At 39.9% G+C, this 27,435-nt stretch overlaps 1 protein-coding gene across 4 annotated transcripts in view; it reads right to left on the bottom strand.

Moving 5' to 3' along the window:
• vti1a (vesicle transport through interaction with t-SNAREs 1A) overlaps positions 1 to 27,435 on the bottom strand; it is a 119,717-nt gene that overhangs the window by 65,807 nt on the left and 26,475 nt on the right. For 2 of the 4 annotated variants that reach the window (XM_022191750.2, XM_022191747.2), the window contains exons 5-6: positions 25,872 to 25,892; positions 18,461 to 18,545 (exon numbers count right to left, since the gene is read on the bottom strand). In XM_022191750.2, coding sequence (XP_022047442.1) covers positions 18,461 to 18,545; positions 25,872 to 25,892 — 106 coding nt within the window. The remainder of the gene's footprint in view (positions 1 to 18,460; positions 18,546 to 25,871; positions 25,893 to 27,435) is intronic. The other 2 variants (XM_022191751.2, XM_022191749.2) reach the window with 1 other exon arrangement.

Raw genomic sequence — 27,435 nt, 5'->3', positions numbered from 1 at the left:
TGACTCTCTTCTCTATAGTTCCTAAAGCCAATGCAGATCAATACACAGCCATACATACCACAACTGGAACAACTCTTGTCAAAGGTTACTCCTTTTTCTCTGTGTTTCTCTCTTCATTTTAGCAGGGCGGAGGAGGATGAGGAGACGAAGAGAGAACAAATGAGAGGGAGAGAGAGAGGAAATGGCTGTGGAGAAGTAAGGAGGAGAGCAAGAAAGATAAACCTAAAATGATCCCTTCTCTATAGTTGCGGAACTCTGTGCTAATGGGTTTTGACACATCGCCAGCAGGCCAAAGAGAGAGGGGGCTAGGGGTGAGTCGATAGTGGTGCGCGGCTGTGGCCAGAGGCTAGCAGCAGCGGCTAGGCCAAACCCCTGGTACTAGCATGGGCTGGGGGCCTGACCACTAATCATTATAAAGTCAATGAGTCCTCTAGCGCTTGCAGCAACGCTCGCCTTCCCAGGGAGCCACACCACCTAGTGAGGGCCTTATTGTGAACATCCATGTACACACAGATACACATTATAACTATATATATATCCTGCATACATGGCGAGTATTGATACAAAGGTGTAATGCACGTACAACTACTGTAGGTACATTTGCACAAAGCCCCGCAATGTAAACTTATATAGAAACACAAACCACCAATAAAAAAGAAAAACTTGACACACACACATACTGAAACACCTGGCACACGCGCGCAATATTTCATGATGTATGCCATGTCAGCCGGCAAGTAGTCTACAAACCTTTGATGCTGTGGCTCTATTATTAAGTGCTGTTCCTTCTCCTGCCCCACACTGGACACAGCCTCTCCTGAGACACCACACAAACTGCTCCCAGGTCACTTGGGGGCTCGGGCACCTCACCTGGACCCCATGCATTTTTTAATGCCTCAAACTATCCTGACACATAGCCTCGGACTAGACTACTAAATGAGGCAGGGTTTCTCTAATTGGCAAAGACTTAATTTAAAGGAAAGCTAAGATGAATGTAAAAAGGACATTCATACCTAATAGCACCATCGATAATTTCAAAGTTTGTTCATATCTCAAGTAATATATCTGAAATGAGCATGTATGCGTATTTCCTTGCTGATGTGTATGTAATTATCCGTGTTAAACTGAATGATGCTCAGATCTTGAGGTACTGGTGTTCTCAAACAACTCCTAGGTAAAGCCAGTTGATTAAATAACAATAACCGTGATTAGAGTGAATTCTGTCCTCATCTATTTATGTACTACAGTGACAAACCTGTAGGCCCACAGATGATAAAAGGATGCAAAAGCAGCTTCAGCCAAAATTAGAAAACAATTTATTAAAATTAAGTATACAGTGTTGCTGATTTAGACTGCAGGAAATGGACAGGTTGCTAAGTGCCAAACTATAGGTCCTATTTGTTTCAATAAGAACCCCACAGCAGTCTAGTTTCTGGAGTGGGCGGCCAAGCCTCTGGGCACACAGCAGACCACCTCAATTGCCACTTCCTGGTCTTAAAGAGCCTTAAGGGGTTAGAGAGTGATTGATGCCAATAACAGGCCTCTGCAGTGATAGCAAGACAAGCTGTGTCAGTGAAAGCATCATAACTGTTTAAACTCAAAAGCCACTGTAAAGTTTTAAAAGTTTTGTAAATACAAGCAAAAAAGTATCACAGGTAAGAACGACATGTAAGGAACAAACTAGACACCAAGACATATTTGTTAACTGTAAAGATGAAAATGTCGTAAATGCATTTGAATTAATGGTTGCATTTGAACTGTTGATGTTGAAAATCATGTCACTGCGACTGACATGCAAGTAGAATGATACAAAAAAATTCACCAGTCTCATATTTGTATTCCAGTTTATGTATTATTAAGTATAAGTAAAAACATGCTTCTCATGTAATGTAATCAAAACTCAGAATATGACACTGCAGTAGCACGTCTTGGATGTTGCACTGGCTTGATTAAACTATTTGAGCGTGTACTATTGGCAGGTAGTTACTTCTTCTACAGTGCTTGTGTGTTTTATCTGCGTGTATTTATATATACATATATAAATGTAATGAGTTAAAACAGTGTAAAAACAAAATCTGATCAATAGCCTTACAGCTTCTTAGCCTCGTTCTGATCAATATGCATGCAATCAAACTTTTTTGCCAGCATTACTTCCACTGCTATGCTCATCGATTGAGCCAATTGATCCTGACGCTCAACCTCCTTTTAGGAGCGGAAGGTATGGATATTTAGCACTAGAGACCCCATCTGGCTAGCTTTGTGAACTTTGACCTTTGAGCTAATCCTCAAACAAAAGATAGAACTTATTGGAACCTATACAGTCCGACCTGGAATGATCCCAAGGGGTTAGACTCGAACAGTAGGGAGCCAAAAATTCAGACATGTCCTCTTATGGGCCCAAGCTCTACCACAACCTCCCCAAAGCTGGAGTTTGTGATGCACAGACTTCGCTACTTGTGCAACGTTGAAATAAGGAGATTCAGTTTAACATGCAACTTTTGTACAAGTCGGTCCAGACACGGTCAACAGGAACACTAGTTGAACACGACAGATAAGATCAAGAGTGAAAGACGATGAAGACAGAGGAGGACGGGGGAAAGATGGAGGGTCAGGGAGGGTGGGGCAGGGAGAACCAAGGTCTGGTGGGGGATTGGCGTTCACTGAGGCTCTTCACTGATGTGCCGCGAGGCTCTTTGAAGGGATTATTAACACATTTTGATTACTCTGGTCCAGTTGTCACACAAAATATAACCTCCATCAGGACTATAAAATGGGCGGCCCTTTTCTTCTCTAGCCTCCCTCATGTTGTTGCTCCCTTCACTCCCCGCAGTCCCTCCCATTGCCCTGGGCTTGCCTGACTCAAAGCAATCCACTAATTACAGTCTCAGACATCTTGAAGAATAGACTATCACACCATTAGTCTGATAGAGAGAAGGCAGCCTCTCCGGCACACATATCAGTGGACACACACACACTCATGCACGGCAACAGCCCTCTGCCTTATGTTTAAGAACATGCAGGGTGTCAGCTTTGGAAAACTTTCTGTATTGTCTGTACTGAATGATCATTACAGCAAATATTAATGTGGAAGGTGGACAGTAACTGAATGGTGACCTCTAAGTTGTAGACAACACATAAAAGTGGTCTTTCCAATACTGCCCAATCAGTTTTAACCTTTGGATCCATGTTTCAGCCTCCATGACCGTGAGAGCAGAAGGAGACCGATGACTCAATTACAACAATGCTGCAGTGTGAGGGGGCAACTTTCACCTGATACCACAAAATCTGAGACATCCACCGTGTCCCATTAATTGCCAGGTTTCCGATGCCACTGGTTACGACGCCGGGGCCGCATCCTTCCTCACCTATTAAGACCAAGTGGGTGTTTGTGCTGATAACTAAAAACACCACGCCATTTTCACCTTCCAGTAGGAAACTTAAAAAAAACAAACGCTTTATCTATGATTTTATCCAGAGGAGCTAACAATGGGGACAGTGATTAACAACCTGGTATAATGCACATTCCAGCCCGTTCCTTTGGGGGTTCAACAGCTGTTGTGTGTATGTGTGTGTCTGTGTTGCGATTTTCAGCTATCAATGTATATTACTGAAAATTGTCCTTGTGATGAGGAGCCATATAGTGACAGCTAACAATTCAAACTTTTTAAAAGGACCAAAAACAGTTGTGTTATTATAATCTGATAGCGTGCACGTCTCGATGTCATAAAATTGCTTTGTTGTCCAAAATTAATAAATACCTGAGAGAATATATAGAATTATTGCGATAAAAAAAAGTTTTCTAAATTACAAAATAATCTTTAGGTTTATCTTTCTTGAACATTGGACAAAGCAAAATATCACTGAGTCTCAAAATCAATAAGCAAAGTGTTATCTGTTAATTTTTTTATGGTTAAAAAGGTCAAGTGGCAAGTGTGCCAATAAAGGAATCAACGTAGGTCCTTACATCTGAGGCACTGTGGACAGTGAATGGTTGTCTGTAGCTGGAGGCAGCAAGATAAGTCGTGTTTCTAAGGTTCTGTGAAATCTGTTGCAATACATTCATACCATGTGACAAAGTTGTCTGAAAAAATGCCAAACTGACCAGAGGAATATGAATCCTGTTGAGTCTGAGTTGATTTTACCTTAAAAAAATAAAGCAGCCAACTTGATGTCTTGTTAGTGTTTGTGCTTTTGACTTCTGAGTTGCACACGCCTACCCAGCTTCACACCCTGTCACTTCAAGACTAAATGAAAAAGATGCTAACAGACAAGCAAACACACATTTCCTCTCTGAATAAAGCCTCTTTTCTAGGAACTGAGTTGAGAGATTTGTAGAAAAAAAAATGCAACAAAAAAGGGAAACAAACTTTCAGTGTCTGAAAAAGAAAGGAGAGCATCAAGTAAAACGAAGAGTGGTTTTAACTGCGAACCTTAGCATCATTTACTGTGATAAGTACAGCTAATACATGAGAGAGAATGCCTCTCTTTGTAGACTATTAACTACATATCCTGTTTGTGAAATGTATATTCATAAACAGACTGAGGATTGAGCAAATGGGCCATTTTCAAACGTACACATGATCTGTGGAAAGGGCCAACATAGTTGACATCAAAGGGTCCAGAGTGGGAGAGGTAAAAGTAGGCCAGGCCATGGCCTGGGAGAGAAGTGGAGAGGATACAGAGGGTAGCGAAAGAAAGAGAGAAAAGAGGCAGTATGGATGGAGAGAGAGATAGAAAGAGAGGTTGGTCCCAGGCTGGGAAGAGCTCAGGTGTGAGTTGTGAGGAGGCACCTTCTGTTCGTGGCTCTGAGGCCCCACTGCGGACAGAAGAGGGGCCCAGACAGACATGGGCCCCTCTTGTTGGCCCAAATAAATCCAGGTGGCTCAAGACGCGTGCCCTTGTCACTCAACACAACTTCAACCCAAGCAAACACACACACGATGAAATGTACACAATCAAAGACACTCATGCACTTTTAGTTCCCTGAAATTTGAACACTTTTAAAGATTTTCTGAGCACAGCTGACTGGGAAACATTATCAGTTGTGCTGAAGATTAAAAGGCCATCAGAGTATTCAGGATGAACCACATAAAACTGTCTATTTGAGTTATGTCATTGAATAATCTTTACAGAACAGCCAAACGTTAGTGTTTCTTTACCTAAATTACTGTCTAACAGATACTAATTTTTCACAACATAAATTAACTGCATGTACTTCTTGTTCTGTTTTTTATATATTGCATGGATGTGCTCATTTTACTGCAGTAAAGCGGCTCCTCACTGTTTTTTATAAAACAGATGTAACATCCAAGCTTAAGGTTTTGCTTAGGCAGTAAAAACATCAAAGACAAGAACAAACAATACATACACTGTACTTGAATCTCATCAACAAAAACCCCAGCAAAACTGTCCACATTTACACTAAAGCTCAGCCCACGAAAGGTCCAATGTAGACATTAAACATATTGAAATACATGATTTGCTTGTAAAATGACCACCCTCCTAACAGTTTTATATCAGAGGGCTCTTTGATTTCTTTTCTGCGGTTGACATTTATGATCACTGTAAAACAAGCAGGCTTGGGCAGATAGACTGTGATACTGTGCTGCTGATCCTCTCCCACTTAGAGACCTGAACACAGTGTGGCCACACATCCTCCTGATGACTGAGTTCAAGAGTTTTCTGAAGGGATGCACTCCAGATGACACAGAGCAGCAAAGGAAACATTTTCTATGATGGACATTCAAGAACAAATAACACGGTACATTATGAGAAAAGTGACAAAAAGGTAATGACTCTTTTTCCTTTAAAATGTGACAGAAGTAACCTGCATCCCTCTGAAGATCATCTTGACAGATTTACCAAAAAATTTCAGCAAGAAAGATGCTCAAACCACTCAAATCAATTACATCAAAGATGGAGCTCACATATCGAGACTTGTTAAGTTAACTGTAGTCATATTGCAAAGGTAGGGTGCCGGAGCCATTGCTGTCACTTGACGACGGTTGCGTCTAAATTGGGAGTGAAAGCCTCCCCAGGAGAGATGGGTGAACCTGTCACAGAAGACTGAGGGAACAGAAAATGTTGAAAAAAATGCCACCGCCACACACACACACACACAACACTAGAACAACACAGCATCTCCATATGCTTAAGATCTTAATCATCATCACCATCATCTGTTCTGTCCTTTTACTGTGTGTGTATGCGCACGTGTGTGTGTGTGTGTGTGTGTGTGTGTGTGTGTGTGTGTGTGTGTGTGTGTGTGTGTGTGTGTGTGTGTGTGTGTGTGGCTCACATGAAAGAAGGACATCTGGAATACAATTATTCCAAGACACCCTCACGCACACACGTTTTCCCTTTGCTCTGAATTTGCATGAATTCCATACATCTGCCCTTTAAGAGGCAGTAACAATTATTCATTGAGCTGGTTGTTAAAGCCCAAATGCAACCGGCCACTAGTCTAAACAGCTCATTAAAATAGCACAATACCTGACTTCAAGCGTGCAGGAAAATTGGCAAGCAACTCTATCACTGCAATATCGTATGGTTCTGAATGTCCATTCTGGATAATATAATGAATTCAGAGCAGCTTTGTGTGGAGAAAGTGAATGCACTGTATATTTCTTTTTGATTCTCCGTCACGGTTTTCTGCACCGCTTTCTTTGTCTGCTCCCTCTGCTCATATTGTCTGAAATTTAGGCTCTACATTTTTCAGGTGAGCCGCATTCTGGATAAGGTAAATTTTACATTTGATTAATGCATTGTCTGCACAAGATTTTGCATTTTTTTTCTTTAAACAAACAACTGTCTTAATAATGAAGAAAACTGATAAAAATTCTGTCTGATATGAGATATTAATTTATATAAATATGTATTTACATATAACTATGTAGCAGTACAATACATCAACAACATTATGCAGAAAAATAAAGGTGCTTTCTTCATTCATCTATATTTTTATTTCCTCCTGTTGTAATTTCTGTTTCTAAAATGTAGCTGAAAATTATAACAATTTAACTGCCGCAAAATGCCCCCCAAAAATTACTGAATAAATGTTTGCAAAAAATAAAATTCATAAGTAGAAAAAAAAACTGCTAATAATCACATCCACACTATCAAATGGCCTTCACCAAACATTAAAAAGTCTACATCAATGCAGCAACTCTGTTCTGTGTGTAGTTCTAACTACGCACATCAAACCTGAGACGGGCCAGACCAAGGAAGGTGTCCCTTAGGCCATCTTAGCCAGTCCTTCACAACTGCGCTTTAAAAGATGGGCGACAGTACAGTACGCTGCAGTTGGCCTTGATTGATGATTGAGTAACCCAAGATCATAGATGTGCTCAGGGAGGACTTGCTGGTGCAGAGCTGTGCATACATCAGCCCTTCAGGACTACCACTACATGCATCATGTGGTGAGACTGACTGATGTGAACACGGGGACTATGTAGACCACTTAGGCGAAGCTTTCGACATGGCAGTCAACAGTCAAAGTTGACTAAAAATGATTAGAGCGCAGGAAAGGGATGACTTTGTTGTTATAAGTCAGATTTTATCTGAGCCTGAAACAACTGCAACACGCACGTATTTCTAAGAGGCACACACGTACAGACTCACTCACACAAAAGCACACGTATTAACTTGTGCTGATATCCTTGACAGGCACAGCTACAAAAGCATAACTCAGTGGTAAATAAATAAGTTCATGCTGCCTGCATACATTTTCTTTTTAGGAACTCTTGGGCTCACATAGACCCGTCCAAAGGATTATGTGCGTGCATTCGTGCATGCACAGAGGCCCCCTTTCAGCACCTTCTTACAGAGCGAGAACAAGCGGCACCTCCCTCCTAAAGCAGCTCAAGGGCGCGGCCTATCTACCAAACGATAGAATGCATGAGTGGAGCTGTGCTTCGATTCAACCAGCCGGCCAGCATCAAGTCAGTACCTTGCTTCATTTATATGGGAGTCAAACTGTTTGTACTGTCAAGGTTATGTTATTTAGCAGGGGAACAGGGAAAGAAAAGAGGCAAGTTCCAGGCAATTTAAAATTCTGACGAATCCTCCACCAACTGTGTTCCATAAGAAGCAAGCAGATCGGAAATGAGACCAATTAACTTCAATCCAGCCGAGGACAATTCTGTGAGACCTACACATTTTATTCCCTTGAAACGGCTGCCATTCAAAAAATGTTGTGATAAACACCGCTGCTAATTTGCCCTGATCTCACAAAAGAGAGTTCAAATTTAAATTTTGGTCATTTTGGTCAAAATGTCAAGTCGCACGTAAATTAAAAGGACAATGTCAGCATGTTGTTTGTGGCTAGCTTTGCTCAGAAACCGTGATGCAGAGTCTCCTGTCCCAAAGCAACATGAGCACACACACACACACACACACACACACACACAGAACACGTTTGAGCAGCACACAGAGCACTCCTAAGGTTACCCCCCAGGACAAAAGCTTTACCATCCCACTGACTGGCAGATGGGGCAACCAGCTGACATCTCGGCCCGGCTCCGTTTCATGTTCCCTGGGTGTCTTAAACGGGCGGGCACCCTGTCTGATGGGCACAGGACAGCTAAGGAGGAAGCTCCTTTGACAGGGGAGGGGAGGTGTGCTTCTTGGGGCTACCATTGAGCAAAAGAGCAGCAAGGACAGACGGAGATGGCTAATGTGCTTCACTGTGTTTGTACAGTATAATTGTGTGTCTTGCAGGGCGGGAGGCTCAGGGAATGTCTATAGTAGATGCAGATTAATAATGAGCTAATGAGTGCATTAAACCCTATATGGTTTTCTGACGCAGGATCAAATAGTTTCCTCAAGGCTAAAGCCAACAGGGATCATGATCAGTTGTACTTATTTTATTTTTTACATCTAGACCATGCAATTTAAATCTAACAGTATGAATGAGAATTGCTTATTGTAGTGCAAAATGTGTCACATAGCAGTTTGAAGACGTGAGGCTACAGGGTCTCGATCTGGGCTACTGAAAAACATCTGTGTGACTATATGAGGAGTGACATGCTGTGCGTTCACTAAATGGCTCTGACAACAAAGAACAAGCTACAGCATCTTAAGCTAAAAGGACTCAGCGCTGTTGTTGGGTTGTTTCCTCACAGACCTTTGGATGCAGTCCCCAGATGGGAAAGGTCCTTTTAAAAAATAATCCATTAACTTCTTTAAAACTATAGTAAGCATTAAAATGCTCTAGAATACTCAAAACCATCATCTTATGACCCTGAAACATGCTGACACTTATATTATAGGCAAGCCCATTAACAAATGGCTGTTGTTTCAGTCCCAGATAATGCAGCTGTTATTTCACTGGAAAACCATATATTCTATAGTTAATTAAAACATTTTAGGGTAAACAAAAGTTGTCCAGGAATCTCTCTCCAACCCATAAAACAAAACATATATTATAAAATAATTTTATTAATCTCAGATCTGTATTTAAAACATTGGTATGATCATGAAGGGAAAACATTTTACTAAAAACCAAATTACTACATTAATTGTGCGTATGTTTTTATGTACAATAATTACGGAATTGATTATTTTTGAGGGGGCAAAAAACATATTAATCCAAATCTTAAGCTTTAAATAGATACAAAATATGCACGGATTTTGATGGCAAAGTATAAATTAGAAGTCTTATTTACTATTAGATTTATAGTGAAAAAGCTGAGAAGCACATTTTTTTTTGTCAAATGAGAGCACAGGCAATTAAAAAGGGCAAGAGGAGATGATGGGTATAAAAACTATTTCTTCTACATTCAGGCAAAGGGATTATATAATTTGAGAAAAAAATTGTGCAATCCTTTTTAACATATTCTGAGAGTTTCATTTTACAGTCACAGGAAGACACAGGCCTAAAAATAAATTGTGCAAACTCCAACTTTTATGTAGCTGCACAGTCACTGAATGATGGCAAAGTGGCTACATTAAAATGGCATCAGCAGTCAGCTGGGTAGGAAGCTACTGTTAGTAACCTTATGGCTGTCTGCTTACTACTGCTGAATCTGAACCGCAATTTCAGCTGCTCTGCCAATGCACTTAAGATTTATTTTTTCCCCCCCTAGAAGATTTAGTGATTGAAAACTAGAGTTCAATCTTGTGCCATTGGGTCAATATGAGGGAAGAATACCTGCGCTGAAAAAAGTTCACACTGGCTGACTGTCATAGATGATTTACACCTCTGTTCCTACCTGTCAGGTTTTACTATTCTCAGTAGGATGCTGAATGATTTCCCCCTCCCAAAATCTACCATCTGTGATAAATATGTGTTTTCTCTTCAATGCAAACAAATAAAAAAAAAGTAGCTAATTAAATTCAATTAATACCGCAGCATTCTTTTATGATCCATTTAAAAAAAGAAAGAAAAGAAAAGCACAACAAGGGCACTACAACTGACGTCAAGATGCATCACAGGTACGTGGCTCAAATTGTCAGATTTTATTATTTTTTGAACAACTGACAAAACGGCTAAATCACATAACTACGAACAAAGCAAAAGGGGAATTTTGTAAAGTAATAGCACTATTTTTCCCCCCTTAATTTTCACCCCAAGACACTGCTGAATCTGCATCAAACAATTGCCCATTTATGTCTGCCAGCTTGACAGAAGACTCACTGTGAAGATACGCTGCTTTGTAGTAGCTTGCCTCTTGCCTCTTTTTAAATAAGAAAGGTTGTCACTTTACTACATTGTAAATGAGAACATGTGTAAGGGAGGTTTAGTGGTCAAAGAGAAGCCAAGGGATTTTTTTTTTGAATTGGTGAACAAGTGAAAAACATTAAAAACATTTTCTACGCGGCTGTTAGTAATCTCCATCCCAACATCTCGGTCTCTTGTTCCTTCACTGCAACCTATCCGCACTCACTCTGATAAATGCCTCCTCAGTTTATTTTTTTTTCCAAAACTTCTTTTCAGGTTTTAAATGTCATCAATCCTCCTGTCATTCACTGCCTCATTCTCATCACTGAATTAATTTTTCTGATATACATCCTCGGGTGACAGGGTGGCACAATTCGCTCTCATTGCCACTCCTTTACTTTATTTCACTATTTCAGTTTTTATTTTCATTTCTTTTTTTTTTTTGTTTCTCCTATTCCGTTCATAATATTTCAGCGCTTCAGATGTAGCGGCTCTTTAAAGCGCCCATGGGGGCTGTGAGTCCTTCGCTTTTGTCTCCCATTTCCTTCTGAAACAGTTTTTCTTTAACCCTATGCGGCTCTTCACAGTTGTTGTCTTAGCTCTCCCCTCTCCGTCGCTCTTTTCTGCTGCTTTCTTTTTCTCCGTCTCCCCCTCTCCCTCTCTCAGTTTTTCTCTGTGTCAGCCAGAGGTCAATGCTACACTTTTTTTCTGCTGCATGCAAGAAGGCAGGGGGTATCTTTATACTTATTGTGACCTAAAAATAGTGGGAAAAAAATAAGACTTAAGGTTTGGACGAAGGTGTCTTTTTAAGATATAGCGGCACACCACTGTCTAGCAATTGGAGGGTGTTTTGTATCTTGAGATAAGGAGGAGATGGTATCAATAAATGATTTGGATGAGGTTTGATCGTAATATAGACCAATTTATAAATGATGTTAGAACGACATAATTTTCAAGGTCTCAAGGACACTATGCATTATTGAAATTATGTTCAGTTTTTTTGATAAATTGACTGTTACTATATTCATCTGTAGTATAGTAGAATGTGCTGAAACAAAAAAAAGTCATTTACAAAGACTGAGAAATGTTAATGAAGTTGTTTGGTTCACGTGTTCAGTTAGCAATACCAATGCTGATTTATTGCTTCAATTAATTTTGATTTTTTAAGTTTCACCAATCATGAAGATGCGGAAATGTAGCTTCTTGGCATGTAAAAGTGTAAAAAAAAAAGACTGAGTAAAGCTTTATCTTCAATGTTTAAATGTGTGATGAAAACTGTGCAGATTCTTAGTTTAATTTAAAATCAGCCTGACAAAGTTCAGATTTCATTTAAGAAAAAAAAGTAGGATTTCTAATTGCAAAACCAACATTTCTGTTAACAATGTTGTCTCATGTTTTACTAAAGCAGGGAAGCTCCAATGAGCTCTCTAGTCAGATCATTACTTCCAAGAGTCTCATTATGTTGAGTGCCTTGTTGAAGCTAATAACTGACTAAAGGTCTAATTATTAGATTTTCTCCTAATTTTATTAATGCTAGCTAACACTTCATGGAGACTTAATGGAGGAACACGGGGAGGTTAGCATTGGCTGCAGTCGCTGGTGGACTGAGGATCAACTGAAGCAACATTGCTCAGTCAGGAAACGTTGACGGGCATCTATTTTTTTGGTGGAAGGTTCATTTAATTTTTGCTTAGACATGTCACTTATTCCCATCTTTGTAGCCCCACTTAGCTCGAGCAAATATTTGGAAGTTTGAGACAACACCTGTCGATGCACAGAGAACCGCAGACTTGCCCACGCACATCCAGGAAACAGGCGCGCACTCACAAACACATACTTGAGTCTGTTGGTTCAGCTCTTCCATTGAGGGTCCGTATGCTAGCTGGCCATTGTGTGCGTAAGGCCTTTTGTCTGGGCAGCCTGAAACTGGTGATTGCACCTTAGCTACCGCAGTTCAAGCGTAAACAGTGTTTTCATGCCCTACGATATACACTGTTGCCAGTGGACCCCTAAATCCCTGGAACAGCTGAGTCCTAGGGTGTCAAAGATAATGGCGATTTATTGCAGTGCGAGGCTTTCTCATTGCCCCTCCCGCCCCCCTTTCCAATCGTCCCTCCACCCCTCCTCCTCCCTCAAACAGATTAAAATTAAGCCGTAAACATGTGAGGATGGAATTAACACATTTAGTGAGTCTCCTCTTCCCACATCCCATTTTCGCTCCAGAGCGGCTGATCCCCGCTGCCGAACGTGGGTGCAATTTTAATGACTCGCAACGTTTTTGAAGTCCACATGAAAAAAGCGTCGCTCGCCGTTTGTGGCGGCGCTAGATATGGCTGGGCCACGGCCGGCCATGATTGGGGGGACACACGCCGCCGACTCGGACTCCAGGCTCTTCGATAGGATCGGTGTCATTTTCCTCTCCACGATAAGACGCCTTGCTGACAAGGTCCGATTAGGAGAGAAAAAATCATTATTGCTACGCCTTTCATCCACCGGGGGTTTACCGATAAACAGCTCACCCACGGCTAGATTTTCTGAGAGCGAGATGTTATGCGTTGAAGCATATATATTTAGGAAATGTGGCTTCAAGTGAAATTTTGGCGGTGTTTTCAATAATTATTTTCTTTTTAAATAGCTATAGAAAAACATTTTTTCCCTTTAAAACATATTTTAAAAGGCCTCCTTCCTCCTTAGCTGCAAACTCAAGCTGTGAAATATTTAAGTCCTCGCTCTCGGCCCCATTAATCAAACAATTATCAAATAACTTCCTATTCTTTTTGAACACAATACAACATGCCGATTGTATCAGCCTACAAAAAAGTGATTTATTATGCTGTACCTTAAGGAAATCCACTTTAGCAAACTGTCCTTTTAAAAAGAGAAATAAAAAAAGGTGCTTAAAATATTCAAACTACATTGTAGAACAGAGAGAATAAACTAGAAAAAAGAAATGAGGAAAGAGTCAGCGACGTGTTATAAAGAAAAAGATTTACATTGCATATATACTATATATATTTCTCATTCATGTGGTGACAGAAAAAAAAATACTCCTCCTGAAATTCAAGTGGATCAGCAGGTCAGCTCAAAACTTCAAATAAATGCCAATTAAATTAAAACTTGATAAAAATTTGAAGATAAATGGTAATTTCTAAAAATATCCTTTCTAATAAAAATATTTATTTACTCACTTTTTAATTCATAGGATTTTAATTTGCACAAATGCATAAAAATGGAATTAAAAACATGTTATTTTCCTTTAAATTAAAGAAATACATTAAATATTAAATAACAAAGCAGAATTTGTAGGGAGCAAATAACAGTCACTGCTGGAAATAGAATTCCGGCTTCAAAAACGTAACTGATTATGTCATTTGTTAAGTGTTTGCTTATGGATTTGAGGAGAAAGCACCACTTTGGTGGCCCAGCACCAAAAGAATCATCGAGTCTGATCTTTAGAGGGAACAGGGAGAAATAAAGCGAGTGGGAGAGAAACAGAGAAAGAGACGAAGATGGAGGGGGAGAGATAGTCGGGACAAACGTGTGCTGTGTTACTGGGCCACTCCAGCACCCATGGACTCTCAGCAAGACTCAAAGCCGCACTCTGCTTCAAAAGGGAGCCATGAAGATTTTTTTTTTTATGTTTTCAAAAACATATTTATTTATTTCTCGTCACTCCGTCATTTATCTATTTATTTCTTGCTGTCCCAGCACCCCTTGCTCTGCCACTGGAATCCTGTTCGATGACGCCGACATGCTCGCCCTCCCCTCTCCCCCCCCTCGCTTTTAATACCACTGCAGTCGAAAATCAAACTGCTCTAAAACAAATTGATGTACTCTTTAATATAGTCGTCACATCATCACAGGGTCCTCACTCGTCTGCCTTGGTGACAACTGCAGGGCTGCTTAGCTTAGCCCAGCGATGGCTGCCACTTTGTTGGTCGCTTCAATGATTTATCACAAAAAAGAGAGGGAGATTGTGAGAGTGGGAAGAGAGAGAAAAGGGGAGAGACAGAAAGAAAAATCCCCTGGATCATGATTGAGTCACTGGCACCTTTGATTGACAAGGTCTAATCAGCTTATCTCCATCCTAATAAAGTTGATAGCCTGCGGTGCTGCTCTCTACCTGGCATGGCGTGAACTTTGGGCTAGGCTGGGGCCCCCGGGGGCCGCACCCCAACCCGCTCTGCTTATCTAAACAGGACTGAAATCAATCCCTAATGAGCTGTTTTCATTTTGCAGGATTGATTACAGGCCCCTAAACACCAAGAACACTCACCTAAGAAGTGTTCTTAGCCGCTTGCTGGCCACCTTTAAAATGCAGAGTAGCAGCGCTTTTGTCTGTGTCTGTCTTTGTTTCTGCAGCTCATTTCGCTGGCATTGCTCGGTTATTTGTGTCAACTGAGAAAGTATAAAGAGGGATGAATTTTCAAAGTAAATTCACTTCACATTTGCTGGGTGACATACTGAATTGTACAGTTCTAAAAAATTGCCTGTTATATATTTTTGCAGTAACTTGTGTCGATTGTAAATTTTCATTTCCTTTATATCACATGTTAAAATTAAAGTCACGATTTTAAAGCTAAAGCTACATCAGTCATGTCTCTGTAAACAAACAGCAAGTATTGCCAGTACATATAAAACTCCTGCTGCTATGATAATCCCACAATTTAAAGGTTGCAGTCTCCCTTTAACTTCACAATTACTGTCATACAATTGTTGACACAATGAAACAAATTTAATATAAAGCAAATCAATTATCAGAGTTATGATTCTGATGATCGTAATCGGAAAATTCAGCATGAGTTTTGTTTTTTTGTCAGGTACAAACTGTCAATCAGTATGTGTGACTCTGCTTTCTCCTTCAATGAATAACAATCAGAAAAGGTGGAACAGCTAATCATTGCAAGTTAGATGTCTTATCCGACATGCTGTTTTGATTTCCAAACAAGCAATCATAAATCATTCAAAATCCTTTTAAGTGTGGAGGGAAGGACTAAAATCTGGTTTGTCTTTGATTTAACATCACTTTCCACATTTGACAAGCCTCCACATTTGGGCATTTCAAATACCCCCGACTCAAATGTCTTTAAATTGGCTAACTGCATGCCCTCCTCTTTATTTACTGCCCTCTTTAACTGGGTTAGCCCCCATGTCTGCTTGTCGCTATGCTCGGGCTTTTAAGTCAGTGCTCCTCACTAATGAAGTTCTATACTTTATTTATGAGACAAACAGAGAACCCTGGTTCTTGAGGGTGCGTGTGGTAAATAGCTCTGCATGTCCAAAGAGTCTCCTCTATATCCCTCTGAGGGCTCTCATTGCTTTTGGCAAGCCTTTGTTTTCACTAAATACACTGGAGACATTGAGAATGGAAGAAAAAAAAAGCTAAAATATCTATGATAAAACGGTACTGTGTCAAGATTCATCTTTTCTTAGAACTAAGAGTCCTTTTTTTCTCTTAAATGTGACCTAGAAGCATCCTGGCTTTTTTGTTCCTGGTCATTAAGAGATATATTGTCGGCGGTGAAGAGAAAAGGGGGGAAAAGCTGAGTTTCTACGCCATTTCTTTGTTCAGGATCTATCTCTTTGAAATAAAATGTCTTTTAGTTCAACTTCCCCCATTGGTCAATTGCAGTTCTTAAGGGCTACTGTGTCATTGTGGATGGAGAATGCAACTTTGAATTACTGCAAAAATAACGACGCTAAACTGCTCTTCGTAAAAAGTACGGCTTAGATGTCTGACGAGAGTTGAGGTTTGTGGCAAGGAAAAGTATTTACGGTACGACTAGAGAGGGTCTGATTGGAGAAACACTTAACGCTCTAATTATTCTTGTTTAATATCTATGGATGCCACACCTCTGCATTGGAAAACACAAAGTCTGTTCCTCAACAACTGCCAATGGTATTTTCATAACGTGCGCGAATAAAGCGTGGTGCACCACTTAGATATTTATTTCATTATTTTGTATTTGTTGGTGTGAAAGAGAGAGGGAACTACAATAAATGGAACCAGTGTTGGGCTATAAAAGTAAACAATTTAGCATTTGAAAAAGACAAATCCCAGCTCCTATTATGCAGTGTCTCAATATTCTGAAAACTACGGCAAGTCTATGATCTAAACAGTGCCAGATTTTATGAAGATGCCTTGGAAGACGAGCCACCGTTGAACCGCGAGAGTAAATATATACTTTGTGATGAACAACGCTAAATTAAAGACCAAAGATCAGACGGTGAAGCCTGTCAAACCGTATAAACCCAAACGGATAAATCTGGCTACCTAATGTTTGTTCCAAGTGTGCTTGTTGAATGTGAGAGCTGGGCATATATAATTAGTGTTGTAGAGAGCTGCATATTCCCTGTGTGTCCATGTTCACTGTGCAGATGTATTCTCTATTTGACCTGGAGACACTGCCATTTCAGGTTGTGCATCTGAGCGGAGGGTTGGTATCGACAGCAGAGTAAAGGAAGGGGTCATGGATTAAAGACACGGGGCGAAGCTTCCCCACCAAACCACAAACACACCCCACAGCTGGTGTGGACCAAGCCAAGTGTGTGGGACCAAGGCAGGATAAACGAGCATTGTTCTTAGCGAGCTGCGCACACAGCGGATGAGACGGCCACCGGTGGCACGGGGTCAAGGGGCAAGCGACCGACTACAGCGGGAGAAACCGCCGGGCCCAGGAGGTACTGAGCACTGCTAAAGCCAGGGCCCACTTCTTTACCGACGACCAAGCTGTGAGGCGAAACATCAAAAACCAAGCCACTGGCGAAAGATGCGGCTTTGCGGAATTAAAAACCTGCCGGCTGTCGCAGAATTTGACACCGTCGAGAAACTGGAATAACGTCAGAATCTGACGTTTCGAATCAACGTTTTTAAGCAGAGAATGCAGATTGTATTTATGAATTTGTGAACGCAAGTTACAGAGAACATCAAAAGGCGGTGGTCTGCGTGCGAACCTTCCTTGACTTGAATTATTAAATCTGTCGATGTCGCACACACCAGCCACCCCGCGATTATAGTGTAAATTGACAAACTTTTTCAAAACTACAACGGAAGCCACAGAAAGCTGGTTGATACTTCAAGAATGAGCTTTGATATATCTCTGAGGAATACACTGTGCCTCAATAATGTGGTGACTGTCAGGAAGGAAGACAGGAAGAGGAAAAAAAATATGCTAACTGGTTAAATCTATTTAAGATCCCAATGAGATTTTTTTTTTTCCTATTTTAAGATTAAAACCAGCCTTGATAATGAGGAAAAAAAGGGAGTTTGTGTGTGTTTTTTAGATGGTTTATTTAGAAAGTGATATGTTTTTATTTTCTTTCTTCTGCGCTCCTGAATTAAGAACTTCAGGAGGAACGCTGACATTGTTTATTTTCATAGACCCCCTATCTGTTTGTGTAAAAAAAAAAGCGCACAGCACCACCCACCCAACACACATGCATGCATAACACACACAGACACACACAGCCATAGTGATGCTTGAATTTTCTTCAGGAGCAGAGCAAGGAGAAGCAGCGCCCGATCTGTCGCCTGTACACTTCTCTCTCTCTCCCTCCCTGGCTCACCTTTGATGTGCTCCCGAAAATGTCATCAGGCGTCAAGGAAAGAGTTTTTTTTTTTTTTCCCCATTTCAAACCCCCTTCCACCTCCAAACACACACACACACAAACACACACATATCCACCCACCTCGCATATGAGCAAGACAATTTGCTGTCGCTCACTCATCCTCACCACTATCTTGAACCCCCACCACCACCACCACCCCGCTCCTTTTCCAATCCATAACAGAATACGTACCAGTTTCCACTGCTATCTGGTAGCCGGCCTCCAGTCTCCGTGATGACCTTTCCAGCTTCTCTGTGTTGTCCAACAGATGCGCTCTCTGCAATAAATAGAGAGAGGAGGGGGGGAAAAATAAAGCCGGAGAAACAAACACAAAATAAAAATTGATTGAGAGGGCTGGGACCCATTTCAAAGGAACACATCAACACTGTCACCTAAACAGACAGACCACATCCACAGCGACAACATAATACAACCAGGTTGGCAATAACCTTCATGGATGACAATGTGTTATATGCTGATGGAATATCAAGCAAACGCATGTTGAGGCTGACAATGTAATAGGTGCTGCTGCCTCATCTTGGACATAAAAAGAAGAACTACTTGGAGCTTTGTTGCCTCCTTGTATTGTTTCACAGCCCGGCCTTCTGCTGTACAGGAGGAGGAACATATTAGGATAAAATAAAGTGTAATTTGAAGAGCTTTATAGTCCAAGAAAATGCAAATGATGGTGTCCAAGTGAAGGAAAAATGGAAAACAAAAATCAATGTTTACCCTCCTGAACTGATAGCAAAGCTGCTTATGATGTGTTAAAGTCCATGCAAAATATAAGCAGCAATATTTACAAGTCCTGAACCCCATTAGTGTCATAAATGTAAACAAAGAAGTGAAACGTAATAATTATCCTCAAGAAAACCATCACGTTTCTTGCCTATCCACATTAGTGGATCAAAACAGTAATTCATGATGTATGAGTTACTGTGTTCCTCTTTGGCTTCCTCACAGCGATCAACAATTGACAAGACTGCCTGTTTCATAAATTATTAAATCAGCAATTTGATCATTTTTTTTCCTAAGTGGATGTTTGTGGGTATCAAGGTCTTAGCTAGGGCTGTAATACCACGAGTATACATGAGTACACACCACTGATAGCAGCTCCTTAGATACCAAGTAAGCCAGCGGTTTTGGTTTCTCCAGCTAAACAATTCATGTCAGACAAGCAAAGCGAGGAAAGAGCTGATCTGTTTGGCTGAATTCTCACTAACTATGTCTTATCTTGCTTGCTTTGGTTGCACTTGCAGTTTCTACTTTTCCCCCCTGGTCTTCAATAGCAGGTTTATGTTTTGGACAATCAGGTCAGTTTTCATTTTAAGAGCAGTAAGAGCTAATTATGCCCTGGTAGTGGTGACTCTTTACTGCCTTTTTACTGTCTGAATTAAGCCGAATTCTACAATTGTGATTCAAAAAGACAATTCTAAATAACTACAGCTCTTATTAAAAGATTTAGATTTATCATACCGGTAAGTAAGTTTAGTGGTTTCATTAAACCTATTTCACTTCATCATAATGCTTCAAGCAAACTTTAAATATTGAACTAACTGGTATTTTGGTCACTGGTTTTCCAAATTGCCAGTCAAATATTTAAATGCATTTAAAGGATTACTTACAGTAACTCAAGGTTTGTGTATACAACATTTCCTTACAACACTGGGACCATTACATAGTCCATGTAATCTCAGTCAACTGTTAATCTGTTTGTTGAGTGCAAACTTTCAACCACATATCAAACACACCTTTAAACAGCAAATACAGCCCCTTACTCACTCACTTAATGTGCAAGTCCAAACTAAGACCCGGCTTTCATTAAACTCTGCATCTAGCAGAGGATTACAAACAGCATAAACATGGAAGAGTTAAATGTTTACTCGAATGTGGTTGGTTTTGATGGCCTTTCTAATGCTCCACGTTAAGAAGCTGATCAGATATAGCACATCTGACACTCAAAAACAACCCAATGAATGACAACCGCCCCACTGACAAGAGTTTATGCCCATCACATGAGCGAAGGGGACAGGGGAAGGAGTGAAATCTCTAGTTTTGGTTGGGCTGTCAAAATGTGTACCAGCTAATCACTCAGAGGAAATGAAAAATGTGGAGGGGAGAAAAAAAAAAAAAAAAAGTCAACGACACACTTTTCAAAGTTTGACAACAAGAGGGATGGGAAAAGAGCAGGGAGGAGAAAACTCCCTCTGAACTCTTTTCTTTCCCTCGTTTCCTTCTTCTTTGTGCCGCTGACAGATGTCATTTAAAATTGCAGAGATACTTTTTAATAGTTAAAGGGAGGGCAGGGGGAGGATGGAGGGAGAGGAAATCGAGTAGGTGGGTGATAAAAAATGGGCTTCTGGTAGGCAGAAACCGATGAGGAGATAGTGAGTGGGGCTGGATTCAAGGTGTGTGGTGTTTTTTGGCGAAGGGTGTGGTAGTGGGGGGGTTGCATGGGTGTGGAAGTGGCGGCGGAACTAGCAGACACGGTGGCAGTGTGCATGTGGGAGAAAATGGATACCAAGCTTGGGCTATAATGAGCCCCTATGGATCAGCTGAGATAGAGGGGACGTATTGACATGCAATGCTTAAGCTAATACACCTAGACCATGGCTGCACTGCCTGTGTGTGCCTGGGAGCATGAGGCAGCCAGGGATACTGACAGAGTAGCGCACTCCCCGGGTTCTTCAAAGAGCTCAAGTGATTAGTATGTTATCATTACCATTCGAAACGTGATTTTCCTATTCCCTCTCGGCAAAGGTGACACGTCTCGGGGAGACGGCCGGCAGACTCACTGCGATGGAAAGCCACTTCAAAGCTTTCTCCTCCTGAATTTCTCTCTCTCTCTGTCTCTTCTCTCCCTCGTTCTGTCTTCTTTTAGGGCCGGGGGGAGGGGAGGGGAGGGGAGGGCGAGTGTGGGTGGGTGGGTGTGTGAGGTGGGAAGGGGGTGTGCTGGGGGGGGGGCGGGGGTTGTGGTGGCAGTGGCGGTGTATATATATGTGTGTGTGTGTGTGATCATTAGAATAATGCGTCCTGAGTTTGACGGTGACAGAACCCGAAGGAAAGGGTGAGAGTTCAGCCACTAAGAATCCAGTAATGGCACACCGTGATGGCCCTAATAATGGAACAATCCAGCCATGAACACAAGATGATACCATGGAAAATAATGAAAAGGAACACGCACAATTAAAACTAAACATCCCTCACTACACAGTCGCAGTCAAAGCTGATGTAGAGATTACGTCCACAACCTAAAATCAGGTATCTCTCCCTCACCAGAAAAGCAATATCGCTTCAATACGCTAATGTCGCACAACAACTACCAAATGTGAATGCATCCAAGTGTTCAGCTGGGACTTTTTTCTGCAGCAAGCAAAAATCCAAGACATCCTTGTCAGCATTTTTGTCGAGGGAAATGCAAAGTGGTTGCCAGGCCCCTTACTGAGCTACAATGTCCCATATCAAGGCTTGACCCCTGTGGTTCTGATATAACCATCGTGAATCCTTAAGAATAAGGCAAAGACACACATACACTAACACCTATTCAAGCTCAGATACCTGCTTGCAATTCACATCTGCCTTTTACACGCTTAAAAAAAAAAAAACTAAGAATCTCATCAAATTATATCTGATCGTCTCCTGGAGCCTTCTAGCAAAGGATTTAAATACAATATATGATAAATATTGTGTGTCTGAGAGTGCACTGGTGCACCCCTCCGCCATCACCACCATTTCTGCCTATGTATGTATGCCTTTTCATCTGACACCTACATTTTGAACAAAGATCTTCTTAGGAACCATAAAAATGGTGTTTTTTTGTTGTGCTTTTTTGCGTCAAGAAACACTCCTCAGTTGTAAGTTATTAACAGGGAGCCCCAGAACAATGCAGCTGTAGCTCAAAAGAAATCTCTCCCCTCTTCTTTCGTTCTCCTGCCTTTTTTCAATATCAAACACAGGCGGTTACTATCACCATTTTCCAAAGTTCAGATGACTTCCTTATTATTTCAATAAGGGTGGGGGAGAGTCAAAGTGAATAATGATGACAGCTGTGATTCAGACTGACTGTGTGATCTTCTGTGCCGTTTGTTTGGGACTTGTAAGACGAGGAATTACAAGTGTCAAACAGCTGTGAATATGGGTGCTAAATATTTAAACATGTTTTTCAGCTGAAGAAAAAAAAGTGTAGTTTTTTTAAAAGCAAGGCTTAAGTGTGTATAAGCTGTGCCAGCCTTTGATTCAAATGCAGGAAGAGCAGGAGGGTAAAAGACTGCAATGGCGACGAGGGCAAAGAATCAAGCCCGATTACACAGACCGGACGATTCCTAAAAAAAAGGGTAGACAGGTGAGGTAACTGGAGATGTCTTCTGACCCTCAGGCTAGGAGGAAATCCGCAAAAACAGTGGAAAGGAGACGGGGAAACAAAAGTACAGCTAAATAAAAGAAAAAAGCGTGATAACATGGCATCTGGGCCAGGCTGGCAGTCTAAATTATGGATAGGTGTGAATGGAAAAGCTTTGATAGGAATTGAATTACTTTGCTTCTGCAGAAACCCTCTTGAATATAGTCTTACTCAAAGGCGCGTTTAACAACATACTGAGCACACCTCTAAAGACAAGTTCAGGCCGGGACATGAATAGGATATGTCCCACAGAAGTTAAAATAATACGTCAATTACAGCAAAAACGCACTCTCTCTAAAATCAACTTCTTAATTATTGATACAATAATACATGTAGAAGTGTTTTGCATGAACACTGAGTGTGTACAATGCAAAGTTGTGATTTACATATCAACATTAAATTATCAAAAATTCACACTACAGTAAAGTATGATGGCATTTATGCTAATATTAGTATAGTAATATGACTAAGCAGTGCAAGAGCAAATGTTAAAATCATAAAGGCTTCATACTAGCAGTGTAAATGTATGTGTATTCGTCCTGAACTAATATAAAACAGTACGAAATTTCTTCGGTTTGGTATGCTGTGTGCTCCAAACAATCACTGTCAGAAGTTTATTCATGTCAGCACATTTGATACTGGAATGAAAACCATACAGCGCACCAGTTGTTGTCCATCATCTATAGCATGCCAGTAGAGGTAGCCTTGAAAGCTGAGCAGATAAATGTGCCAGTTTTGTTTAACACATACGGTATCTTAACTCACACTACACATTGAAGTGAACTTTTAATCCTTCTCTCTGTATTGCTAGAATCTGCAACGTCTTTGTTCATACTGTTTGGGTCAATCAACCTGCCATGAGACTTCACATAAATATGACGCACACAGGCTTTTCTGTCTAGTGTCAATACCGATAAAGGTTTTTTAAAAAAACAAGATGGCCGTCCTCATTGACAAAAAGAAAGAAAGGCAGCGTCACTTCGTGCAATTTTTTTTTATGCTGAAATTGCACTGCTGGCTTTCATGGTTAATTATGATGTTGCACTTATCTTTAAAGTTTATTTTTTCTTCTTAACATTATTTTTTTATTTTATACTTGACAGTGAACAGAGTATTTTTTATTGAAAGTAAACCAAATTGTAATTGTTGACCTGTCGCTGTAAGAAATGTGCCTAATTATTTAGATTTAAATATTTACTTTTTTTGAAAATATTTTGTAAAAAGTCATGAATTTTTCAGTGCACACATGCATATTAACTTCAGTACTGTACATATTCAAAGTAGCTGTACGTTGAGTGTTTTCATTTTATGCTACTTTCACTCGACTACATCTCTGAGGGAAATCTCTCAGCTTTTGTTACTTTTCAGATTAATATTTTACCCAACAAACAACTGAGCGAACTTTTAAAATACAACAGATTGTTAAAGTTCAAAGGAGTGGTTTTACACTCTAGGAGTTGTTAACAGCCCCATCAAATAGTGATTCTCCTTCTCAACCTGATCCAATGTCTCAACTACAATTAAGGATTAGAAAAAAAAAGTCTAAAATCTGAAAACAGATTTGTGCATCCAATTTACTTTTTGACTTCTTTCTTCCTATTAATTATCTCGTGAAACCACAGATTTAAATAAAAGCATATAAAACTTCACCCCTTGTAGCCACAACAGAAACATGCATCATTAATAATCATCATTCATTCATCATTATTGATAAGATAATGACGTCAATAATAATAATAATATATCAGTCAGCGAGACCAAACCACAACTACATTTTGGTGCTAACAATTACTTACTTTTACTTGAGTGGGATATTTAATGAAGGGCTTTTATTTTTAACTGAGTATTTGTACGTTGATGTATTGGTACTTTTGGTTGTTGTTGTCTCTGCTGTACTGAAAACATATCAAACAGTGACTCCAAAAATCTGCTTCATATCAAACTGAGAATTCTGCAGTTTATAAGCTATTTCAAGATGACTTAAAATATGACTGAACTGCCTAATAAAGACTTAACTAAAGTTACATGCAGAATGACATTTTTGACATCACTTTTCTCAATTATGTTAGTAGTCTAGGAAACAAAATGACAGGTTTTCTTGGGAATACAATACTGTGTTTGCTACAAATAGGCTTTTTCCCTGAAACCGTCATTTAATTTACAAATTCAGTCTCTACCTAGTTATACATGAACGGTTCAATTAAAACTCAGATCAGAGTTACAACTAGTAATAAAGTTAAAATAGCATAAAAATTCAAGGAATTATTCCAATATTGGTTTCTTTCCTTTACCACCTGGAAGTGAAGGAAACAATGGCAGTTGTTCCCAGTCAATTGTTAATGCTAGTTAGCTTTAATTTAGCCAGAATTATTTCCCCAGACCCTTCAAAAGTAAATAAACAACAAGCTAAGATTTTGATTCTTGATTTTTGAGGCTATATAGTGCAGTGAACTGTACCTACTAAACCATAATATTTCAGATACTGCAAATATAACATGATATAAAGCTAGCAGTTCATAGAAAATGACTGTTTGCAAGAGATTCATTAAGACGTTGACACGATTCTTGAGATTTTTGTTTGTTTGAACTGATGTATCTATAAAATGTACACCCCATATAATCAATAGTAATTAATTTTCCTCTACTTTCACTCTACTACGGACTATATATGGTACCTTACAGTACACATATGAGCGAATGAACTGAGAAATATATTAACATATCATATATTCAGGTGCACTAATACAACTCTACAATCACCCTGCAAAGCATTCAACTAATACACCATGAACAACAACTTCAGTGCAGTTTATTACAAAATTAAGAATGCATGTTATTTGGCCCCATTCAAGAAAATAAAGTCAATTCTACAACTTGAAAGTAAGAAGTTGGTCAAGGTCTAAACTCTGTCGCGTCCAAAAACTGAAGCTACTCTAAGCCTTGCTTGATTCCCCAATATTTGTCTTCAAAAGCTGCATCAGAAATAATATCTCATCTTCACTTTCTGATATTTAAGGGAGGGGGAACCAGAGAAACTGGCCTTCAGTGAATTCATTATCTCTGGTTTGGCCTTTAAGCTGTTCAATCAGACATGCAAAAAGTGTCCAAATGAGCTGATTTTAATTTCCTACAGGAGAGAACAGGGCAAATGGAAATTTCAGTGGGAAAGCAGAATTTAAATTGTCAGAGCAGAGAAGCACTTACCTCTTCACGTAACTTTATCAACTGCATCATGAGAGCAAAAAAAAGGGGGAAAGAGAAGAGAGAAAGATGGAGAGAGTGAAGGACAGATAAAAAAGCAGGAACATGGCAGGAAGACGATCAGTCATGTGGCTGGATATGGAATTAACCTTGACGATTTATCTGTTTGCATGTTTAGCATTCGGAAATCACAAGACAAACACATTAAACGAAGCTAAACACGCCGCTCGGGCTGACTTTTTTGAACAAACAAAGATCAAGTCCTGCTGCTGTCACATTAAACAAGAAGAGGGAATGGATCGCTCGACTTGCAGTATCAACTAACATTATCAAGGAAGTCACATCATAGAAGTTGATATAGCGAGAGGAAAGAAAAAATGAGTAAAATATAGTCTGCGCATTTACAGTATGTTTAAATGCTGAGGAAATATATTTTGTATCTGTCATTTTGCTCAATTCCCTGAAAAAGGATGAAAAGGAATGTGCACCCTTTGGAACAGAGAGGCACAATATTTGTACCACTGTTTATCAGTGTTGATACGTCGTCAATATTTCATTTAGATCATCAATCGCAGCGACGGTACAAGCTGTTTAGGTTAAGAAAAGCCATGTAGGGCTACCATCATATATACATTCAGTGCTGTGTATTATTGGGACAGCCACAGATCATGAAAAATGAATCTTAGCATAGCTATACATTTTTGATGAAAGGGAATCGCAAATTTAAAGTGAAGTAAATAAGAAATGTTATTCCTATTCCCTGTCCTGGAAAATCTTGCATCTCTGATAATGAATGAGACATTTGAGGGAGGGCAGTAATCCCATTTGCCATTAATTATTCCTAATCACAATTAAAAGGGCTGCTTCCCTGGCCTGTTCTTAAGTTGGGGTTGAAGAGAAAGAAGAAAGGCTTATCGTGGGAATGTATCACATTTGGCAGAGAAAGAGGAAGGACAAAATGGATTTTTTTTTCTTTTCACATTTCCTGGTCAACATTAAAAGTTAGCAGATGTAAAGGGAGGATCAGGGCTACTATTACTTGCACCATTTATTTCGAATTTTGTGAGTCTGGAATAATTAAGAATCATGCTAAGAGAGACTTCTTAGAACCCGAATTACAAACTTGACTGCTAACTTTAAGGTTTAAAAAAAAAACAGCTGGCAGAGGGTTCTGAAATAGCACATTAATGTTAAAATAATTCCAAGCTCTTATGGCCAGAAAATAATAAAGGAACTAACATTTGCACTGAAATCCTAAACAACAAAAAAAACCAATACTGCATTGCATATACTCCTCTGCTCTATTTATAACAGCTAGTAAACACACTCGAAGAAATGTGCCATCAATAATGAATTCAGGATGAATCTATACAATCCAAAAAACAACAACCAAAATATATCACACATTACAGTCTTGCATTTACCACATCATTTCTGCTTGTAATTTTAGAAGCATCTCAAAAATAGCTCATGCATCATTTTTATTCATCATATAAACATAACTACGAAAGTTCACTGTAGTGGTGCAAATAAAAATATTGTCAATATCTGTAATGTGGGAGGTAAA

This window comes from Acanthochromis polyacanthus, chromosome 19 (assembly GCF_021347895.1).
Source record: "Acanthochromis polyacanthus isolate Apoly-LR-REF ecotype Palm Island chromosome 19, KAUST_Apoly_ChrSc, whole genome shotgun sequence".
NCBI lineage: Eukaryota > Metazoa > Chordata > Actinopteri > Pomacentridae > Acanthochromis > Acanthochromis polyacanthus.
Note: the sequence above shows the minus strand (reverse complement) of the source record. Positions and strands in the feature narration are given on the sequence as shown.